The sequence below is a fragment of the Guillardia theta genome (assembly GCF_000315625.1).
Source record: "Guillardia theta CCMP2712 unplaced genomic scaffold GUITHscaffold_93, whole genome shotgun sequence".
NCBI lineage: Eukaryota > Cryptophyceae > Pyrenomonadales > Geminigeraceae > Guillardia > Guillardia theta.
In genome coordinates, this window is record NW_005434581.1 from 26,746 (window position 1) to 35,702 (window position 8,957).

General features: G+C 58.3%; 4 protein-coding genes across 4 annotated transcripts; 3 read left to right on the top strand and 1 right to left on the bottom strand.

Moving 5' to 3' along the window:
• Positions 1-1,284: 1,284 nt before the first annotated feature.
• On the top strand, positions 1,285-2,511 carry GUITHDRAFT_116210 (hypothetical protein; the record flags this gene model as incomplete). The annotated part of the gene is made up of 1 exon (XM_005824493.1): positions 1,285-2,511. One exon carries the CDS (start codon positions 1,285-1,287, stop codon positions 2,509-2,511), a length of 1,227 nt encoding a protein of 408 aa, XP_005824550.1.
• Positions 2,512-2,817: 306 nt separating this feature from the next.
• On the bottom strand, positions 2,818-3,409 carry GUITHDRAFT_144856 (hypothetical protein; the record flags this gene model as incomplete). Its single annotated transcript, XM_005824494.1, has 3 exons — positions 2,818-2,979; positions 3,032-3,130; positions 3,173-3,409. The coding sequence occupies 3 exons, from the start codon at positions 3,407-3,409 to the stop codon at positions 2,818-2,820; spliced, it is 498 nt and encodes a 165-aa protein (XP_005824551.1).
• Positions 3,410-5,191: 1,782 nt separating this feature from the next.
• GUITHDRAFT_116211 (hypothetical protein) lies at positions 5,192-5,675 on the top strand (the record flags this gene model as incomplete). Its single annotated transcript, XM_005824495.1, has 2 exons — positions 5,192-5,295; positions 5,378-5,675. 2 exons carry the CDS (start codon positions 5,192-5,194, stop codon positions 5,673-5,675), a joined length of 402 nt encoding a protein of 133 aa, XP_005824552.1.
• Positions 5,676-7,714: 2,039 nt separating this feature from the next.
• GUITHDRAFT_154914 (hypothetical protein) lies at positions 7,715-8,299 on the top strand (the record flags this gene model as incomplete). The annotated part of the gene is made up of 1 exon (XM_005824496.1): positions 7,715-8,299. A coding segment is annotated over one exon (497 nt), but the record flags the coding sequence as incomplete, so codon positions are not given.
• Between the last annotated feature and the right edge of the window lie 658 nt (positions 8,300-8,957).

The following is an 8,957-nucleotide window of genomic DNA, read 5'->3' on the forward strand; positions in this document are numbered from 1 at the left end:
TACAGACCCGGCGGTACCCGCGGAGTCTCCGGGCGATGCGTCCGATGGGTCGTCGAGCCACCATGGCAGCCCCGTCAGCCCGGCCTCGGCCTCCGCATCAAGCGAGGCGTCGGAGGCGAGGCACAGACGGGCCGTCGCGGGGGAGTCCGGGGCAGCACAAGACCTCAGTCCTCGCAGCTTCACTCCGTCCGGCAGCTCGGCCATGGCGTGCTCGTCGCGGGGGGGCGCAGGAGGGTGTGAGGGGCTTGAGCTCGGGGCTCAGGCGGGGGGGGAGTGCGCCAGAGAGGGAGGAAGCGGCGGAGCAGGGAGGGACTCAGGAGATCAGCGGGGAGGAGGCGGAGAGGCAGCCAGGCGAGGGGGAGAAGACGGGAGAGGGGAGGAGTGGCCGACGTACAGGGAGAGGGAGGGAGAGAGGGGGTTGGACGAGGAGTGGCTGAGGTGGTACATGAAGCAGCCGATGGGGGAGGAGGAGGGCGAGGCGGAGAGGAGGTGATGGATGGGTTTTAATGATAGTTGGCATTGAAATGAAGGAACTTGAACGTGTAAAATCTTCCTCGTCTGCCATGTTGACGTTGCTGTTCGTGGTGTTGCACGACGTCAAGTCAAACTCAAAGAAAGGAGGGCGGGGGTGGAGGAGGATGACGTTAGCGTACAAGTTTACATTGCCTCTTGTATTGCCGTGGACGAATGGTCGTCGGGGAGATGTACGAAACCTAGGAGGGTGACGAAGAAAGTTGGATGGGAAATATGATTGTGATGCAGGTTTGGTTGCATATTCACAAACTAGGATCATGCATGGGATCTGGCACGTGGATTGTTGTCAACAGATGTGTGAGTGTTGGGGAGACAGGTGGTGAAGAAGGTCGAGGAAAAGCAACAGGTCGTAATGAACAAACGAATGCGATCATTAACTCATGTCGCAGACTAATGGAGCCCTCAGCCCTCAGAAGTCACTCAAGGATGTCCATGATGCAAGAAATCGAAGACACGGGAGAGGACAAAGAGAAGACAAACCCGAAGATCCAACACGACGAGCAGTAGAATCCGCAAGAACAGCTCGCTATGAGCAGAAGAGCAGCACAAGAAGCAGGAGCAGGAGCAGGAGTGGAATGCAGAAGCAGGTTATCACAAAACCAACCGAAGAGCAGGCAGTGAGGTAGGACTTATAGATATTCGTTGTAGCAGGTGGTACCTGAGACAAAAGACAACGAAGAAGAGCAGGAAACCAGCAGACAGAAAGAGAACCCTGAGATGTGAGCAAAGGGTACCGCGTGGAAGCAGGCGATGCAGCAGGCGACGCAGCAGGCGATAGTAGGGCAGGCGGTGGAGCAGCGGATGGACCAGGCGATAGTACGGCAGGCGACGCAGCAGGCGATAGTACGGCAGGCGATGGAGCAGCGGATGGACCAGGCGATAGTACAGCAGGCGATGCAGCAGGCGATAGTACGGCAGGCGATGCAGCAGGCGATAGTACAGCAGGCGATGGAGCAGGCGATAGTACGGCAGGCAATGGAGCAGGCGATAATACGGCTGGCGATGCAGCAGGCGATGGAGCAGGCGATAGTACAGCAGGCGATGCAGCAGGCGATAGTACGGCAGGCGATAGTACGGCAGGCAATGGAGCAGCGGGTGGAGCAGGCGATGGAGCAGGCGATAGTACAGCAGGAGATGCAGCAGGCGATAGTACGGCAGGCAATGGAGCAGGCGATGGAGCAGGCGATGGAGCAGGCGATGGAGCAGGCGATGAAGCAGGAGATGGTGCAGGCGATAGTACGGCAGGCAATGGAGCAGCGGGTGGAGCAGCGGATGGACCAGGCGATAGAGCAGGCGATAGTACAGCAGGCGATGGAGCAGGCGATAGTAAGGCAGGCGATGGTGCAGGCGATGGAGCAGGCGATGGAGCAGGCGATGGTACAGCAGGCGACGCAGCAGGCGATGGTACAGCAGGCGACGCAGCAGGCGATAGTACGGCAGGCGATGGAGCAGCGGATGGACCAGGCGATGGAGCAGGCGATGGAGCAGGCGATGGAGCAGGCGATGGAGCAGGCGATAGTACGGCAGGCGATGGAGCAGGCGATGGATCAGGGGATGGAGCAGGGGATGGAGCAGGCGATGGAGCAGGGGATAGTACGGCAGGGGATGGAGCAGGCGATGGAGCAGGCGATGGAGCAGGCGATGGAGCAGGCGATGGAGCAGGCGATGCAGCAGGCGATGCAGCAGGCGATAGTACAGCAGGCGATGCAGCAGGCGATAGTACAGCAGGCGATGCAGCAGGCGATAGTACGGCAGGCGATGCAGCAGGCGATGCAGCAGGCGATAGTACGGCAGGCGATGGAGCAGGCGATGGGGCAGGCGATGCAGCAGACGATAGTACGGCAGGCGATAGATCAGGCGATGGAGCAGGCGATGCAGCAGGAAGTGGAGAAGCAAGAGCAGACCTCACGAGAGCACGCGAGTTCCTTAGACAAGACACAGAAGCTTCTGGAATTCTCAGAACTATTGACTCGATAGAGCGGAAAATGAAAACATGTTAAAGAACAATGCGGCAGGTCAAAACGTGATCAGGCCATGACAGAATCGGAGGGTGCCTGTTTTGTCTTGGCGAAATAACTTCTTTTCAAGATATAAAACCTCTTGTGGGAACGAATTGTCTTTCCCCCGATCTCCAGATCATGGTTCCACACTCCTCCTGTTAAGATTCCCCCTATGTTCCCTTCCCTCACTCCTTTGACACGATTGCTGCAATGAACTCGTGATCCCATGCCGGAAACACTCTCCTCCCTTTCAGCTCCATTCCCTTGATTCTCCCTCCTCCTCCTATCCTCCTCCTATCCTCCTCCTATTCCTCCCGTCTTCATTCAACACTCTCCGGCTCCCATGCAGTCCTTCCACCTCGTCCGCACCCGCCACCGCCCCTCCCTCAACCAGCCTCCCGACGCCCGCGCTGTCTGCCTCGACCTCCCCACCATCCAGAGCGTCCTCCACCTCCGTCAGTCCGACGCCGCCGACGTCCTGGTACCTGCCCCCTTACCATCCCCCCGTCTCTCTTCCCTTCCCCGCATCCGCCAGTGACAGCGAGGAGTCTGACGGGGCGTGCGCAGGGCATATCGCTGACCGCCCTCAAGAACGCCTGCAGGTCTCTAGGCATACGCAAGTGGCCCTACCATCGCACCCGCCAGCTCGCAGACACCGATCGCAGGACCAGTACAGACCCGGCGGTACCCGTGGAGTCTCCGGGCGACGCGTCCGACGGGTCGTCGAGCCACCATGGCAGCCCCGTCAGCCCGGCCTCGGCCTCCGCATCAAGCGAGGCGTCGGAGGCGAGGCACAGACGGGCCGTCGCGGGGGAGTCCGGGGCAGCACAAGACCTCAGTCCTCGCAGCTTCACTCCGTCAGGCAGCTCGGCCATGGCGTGCTCGTCGCGGGGGGGCGCAGGAGGGTGTGAGGGCCTTGAGCTCGGGGCTCAGGCGGGGGGGGAGTGCGCCAGAGAGGGAGGGAGAGGCGGAGCAGGGAGGGACTCAGGAGATCAGCGGGGAGGAGGCGGAGAGGCGGCCAGGCGAGGGGGGGAAGACGGGAGAGGGGAGGAGTGGCCGACGTACAGGGAGAGGGAGGGAGAGAGGGGGTTGGACGAGGAGTGGCTGAGGTGGTACATGAAGCAGCCGATGGGGGAGGAGGAGGGCGAGGCGGAGAGGAGATGATGTTTTTGATTCTCGTATCCTAAATGTACATAAGTTTTGAATACAATCCTGCTCCTGTTCCACGATTGAAATCGAACAAATCTTTCTTTTAGTGTTTTCCTGTGGCTCACAGCAACTAGCTTTATAGATGTCTGCTATGCTATTTCTGAACATAGGTAAAATGCGTCGCAGAAACGGGCTTGTAGAAGACCTTCACCGTGTTACTGCCCCAGCGGCAGAACTGTCAGTGCCCTCCCAACCCCAGTCATACTTCGAGCCTGCTGGAAACTTGTCCTGGAAATGATCCGCCGGCTGTTGCACATACCATGCTATCCAGCTCGATATCTCCGACGCTGCTGTCGCCCCTGCTGATGGGGCTGGCGGACTTGTTGGCGTCTGGAAGGCTGAGAGGAAGACAGGGACATCATCACCTCCATCTTCAAGTTTCTCGCACAGCCACGTATGGTCATGCTTCCACCTTTCAAGAGCCTCCTCCTCCTCGCCATCCTCGTCCCCATCCCCATCCTCCTCCTCGTCCTCCTTCCGCGCATGCATCTGCCAAACATTCGTGGCTGCATGGTACTGGTAAGCTGTTTCCTGGAGGTGGGGTTGACTTCGCCTGCTTCGATGGTAGGGCCACTTGGCAATTCCTAGCGCACGGCAGGCGTTCTTGAGGGCCGTGAGCGATATTCCCTGGACAAGCGAGTGAGTGCAGGTACAGTTAGGCTCCTTCCTCCTCCCCTACCAGCTGCCTTGCCGCGTCGACTTGCCGCAGATGAAAGAGCTCTAGTATCTTATCTCGGTCCAAACCTATCGCATGCCGAGCAGCGCCCGGCTGAGGGCTACCTCTCACCCTGCGCTGTCGGGGAACAACGAGATGGACGGACTTTTCCATTGCCTCAGAGAGGAGAGGAGATGCTGGCATTAACTCACGAGATGATGGGATGAGACTTGACTGAAGGAGTAGAAGTTTGAACAAAAGCTAGGGTTGAGAGAAAATAAGAGTGTGAGATTGAAAGAGATGACAAGAATAATTTGGGATAAGCAGAAGTTTCAGGAGAAGAGGAGGAGGAGGAGGAGGAGGAGGAGGAGGAGGAGGAGGAAGGGCAGGGAGGCACAAGAAAAGCTAGTTTTAGGAGTCGGCGTTGCGAGGGTCGCGGGGAGCTGCACCAATCGTTGTGTTTGAAAGGGTCAAAAGGTGGGTTGACTTCTTCATGGTCACGTCACCTTATCACGTTACGCTTAAGACCGCACCGGCCGGAACTCCGAAGCGAGACACGAGCAGTTCGAACCGTTGGACGGTTACAGACAACAGGAAAGGACAACCCCGACAAACCCGCCTCAACAGAACTCTAGGAAAAGGGGGGAAACCTCTGCTACAAACATTTACGGCGGCATGCACGACAAGCAGGGGAACAAGGACCAGGACAAAGAGCAGTAGCGCAAGGTTGCTGCAAGGAGGACGGCAGGATCCATGCAAGACCGATATGCCGAAACCGGTGAGCACGCAAACGATGAAAGCCAGGGTCCCCGTACACCGCCTCCTGAGCGCATCCATCCCACTCGCTGTCAGCAGATCCATGGTGATCCGCCAGAGAAACCAGAGAAACCGCAAAGCGTCAGCATGAAGAAGACCATCCGTACCTGCAGTGAAGGGAAGAGAGGCTTTCGGCGGGTGATGGGTGCCATAACTTGCTCAGCGATGATCCGAAATCTTCTGTTGGGCTGGACCAGCAAGAGCGCAGAAAGGCCGACGGGGCTGCCGCTGCTGTTGTAAGGATGAGTCATCGTCAAGTCCAGCACCAGCCCATTGCAGGTGTGGGTGGAGAGGCCAGGGAGCCAGAGGTCGCCCATGTGTCGGTCGTTGGGACCATGCCGCTGAGGGACGTGGGTCCAGGTGTGTCGCAGTCCCTGCTGATGAAGCTTCGTGACGATATCAGCATCCACACAGATGTTGCGGAGAACCACAGTACGCTGCTCATGCGCGGTGGTCCATAGAGCTGCTGGATGACGACAATTGGCCAGGTGAGAGACGCTGCTTCCCGCCGATGGGTCTAAAGCTGTAGCGGTAGGAGACTAGTCGGGGGCAGCACATGGAGGAAGCGATCGACCCCTCGCACGAGGTGGATGGGGCAATGGTTGGAAGGGTGGAGTTTCGTTGCCTCCATCAGAGAGTAGTGCAAGCGCCGCTGAGGGTTCAGAGTCTTCCGAAGGAGGAGCGCCAAAGGGGAACGGGCTACAAGACTGACAGACTCGCTGACTCGGAGGGATAGAGCTCCACTGTGCCATGAGCCCGGAGGAGAGCTCAGCGGCTGCCTGAACCTGGGATAAGTGCGCCCGCCGCTAGTAACCAAACTTACTAAGTAAAAATCAGTACGAGGACAATCAGGAGAGTCGAGGAGGCTTGACCCTGACACTGTCGCACTGGCCAAAAGGCGAGAAGAGAAAAGACAGCGAGAACCAACCCAATCCTGCCGACTGCTGTCCCCCAAACTTAACTGATACCTTCGGGATTGACTCATTAACAGTGCATGCGCGCGGGACAATCCCGGAGTCCCCCCGCGCCATGCGCCCGCGGCCCGGCCGGGCACCGATGTCGCTGTACTACCGTACACCGTACACCGATGTCGCTGTACTACCGTACACCGTACACCGATGTCGCTGTACTACCGTACACCGTACAGCGGTGCATTCCGGCATGCGTCTCACATTCCCAGTCCAGCAATGACACCAGTGACTCGGACGCATGCCGGAATGCACCCGCGATGATGGCAGCGTAGGACCGGGACAGGGAGGCCTTGAGCCGCTGACGAAAGATCCTGGACCGGATGCGTTTGCCAAGCACGGTCGGTTCACCTGAGACGTCTTGCGAGGCCCGAGCCTGAGACCATCCAGCGCTGCCGTTTCCAAGTTCCTTGTTCGCCGCGCCGAGCGATCCGCCAGCCACCACAGAAAGCGCAACGCATCGTCCTGCAAGAGGCCATCAGTGCTGGCGATGATGGGAAGAAAGGCCTTTGGCGGGACGTGCTGAGCATTTGGCACTAGTACTGGCCGGGTGGTGGCAGTGACGGTCCGGGCCCGGCGGGCGGCCCGGCCCGGCGCTCGTCGGATTTACCTGACCAGCAACAGGATTGAAGCGTTTTCGGACGGGGCCATGCTGGGCCTTCGTAGGGCAGGAGTGCGGCAGCGAGGACGACGGCTGCTGCCGCTGACGATGCCGCTCTGCATGCTCCTCGTCTTGCTCTGGACTCTCTTGGCTCCCTCCGTGAAGCTGAACCCCGTCGAGTTGTATGCTCCTGACGCTGGTGCTCTCGTGACCTCCCAGCCAGCTGGAGGCGTGGAACCTGCGGGCACGACGTCGCTCACAAACTCTTCTGATGTGCAGGCGCGCCCCAAGACGAGTGGCACTGAGGAAGACAAGAATGTCTTGGTGGAGAAGAGGGAAAGAAGTGCTTCGACGAACAAGCTTGTTGCACGCGACTCTGAGATCCCTTCCCCTGTCCTTCTGCCTGTTAATCATACCATGTGCAAGTACAGCAGCGAAGCTTCCGAGGCCCTGTGGTCGAAGCAGGACTCGGACGAGTTTCAGAAGATGTTGTGGTCGTGGCAGCATCCTCGTGACTGCTCTTCCAAGCAGCTCTACGTGTACGACCAAGAGTTCGGCATGGGGCTGGGCTCTTCCATGCATATCAGGGCCCACAACTTCGCCATGGCGCTGCAGCTGGGAAGAGTCTTTGTCCACGCACCCGATCTCAAGTGGGAGTATGCTACCAGAAACACAAAGTTCTGCACAGAAGCGACAGCTGATTGCTACTTCTTGCCCGTGAGCACCTGCTCCGCCCCCGCAAACTACCGCGAGACGGCGGAGGAGATCAATGGCAAGGCAGACGGAGCGTCAAACAGGACGCTGGTGAGAGGACACGGCAACAGCCACAAGCTCCTCCTGTGGCACAACTTCGTGTTGGACCCTCCTCAGTTTCACGGGCGCTTTCGGGGGAAGACGCACCGGTGGTGGATGTCGCAGATTGTGAGGTACCTGATGCGACCAAACGAGAGGTGCTTGGAGGAGTACATCAACCCGGCGCTTGCAAGCATCTTCCCGCAGGGAGTCCCTCCTAACATCGCCTCCATCTTCGTGCGGCACGGGGACAAGCACTACGAGGCCAAGAGGAGGAGCGTGGAGGAGTACTTCGACAGGCTGGCGAATCTCGATATCAAGGATGTGTACGTGGGCTCGGACAGCGCCTCCGTCATTGCACATGCCAAGTCAAAGTACGGGAGCCGATATCGGCTCTATCACCTTCCCATGGCTCGAACCCCCGACGGTTTCAGGCTGGTGGATTTCAGGCAGCACAAGAACGCGGGGATAGAGGGGCAGCACCTTGCCGAACTCTTTCTGTCCATCCAGGCGGCGGTGGCGGTGGGAACCTTCTCTAGCAACTGGTGTAGACTTGTGCACGAGCTGCACGATCAGGACGGGCATGCAGCATGTGCGTACATCTCCTTGGACGAGTGGGGTGAGACAGATAGGTAGCGTGACATGCGTGCGGACAAATTAACACGTTTGCGACGGTGTAGGGAAGAATGAGATACCAAAAGAATAACATAGAGATCTGTGGCAATATGTGACAACATAGGATGAAACAAATTTATTCATTTCAATCGCAACCAATCATCCACTCCCCTTCCTTAGCTTCAGACCGTCCAATGATTGTTTCCAGTCCTCCTCATCCTCCTACCGCTACATCAGACAAGCCTCAAGAGTGAAGGAAGTCTCTTACCTCGTCAAAGAGCGCGCTCTTCTTCTCTTTCCCCGCTGCCCGAGAGGCTTGTGCGCGTCGTTCTAGTTCGCTGCTACTCCATCAAACAACTCTCAAGTCAGCCGCCTCACTCTCCTCTCACCTGCTCACTTGCTGGTCTCCTCCACCACAGAGACTTTCGATATCTTGGTCGTCAACATGCAAGAGACTCTCGTCCAGGTCCTCATAGTCCCCGAGCTCCTCCTTCACGTTGACCCTCTCCGAAGCTGCTCTGAGGAACAGCACAGCGTCACAATCTCAGTCGACGACTGAGGCCGCAGGGAAGGGAGGACAGGCAAGTGCATCAGGTATCGGTTCTTTTCACAGCATGGGGCCGCTAGCGGGCGGGCCAGCGGAGGTTCCCAGCTACTCCAAAGGTGTCCTAAGGAAGTGTAGTCCTCATCCGCACTGTGGTGGTGGAGGTGGTGGTGGATGGATGGATGGAGGAGGAGGCTACAAAACGTCCGCCGATTGGGCTGTG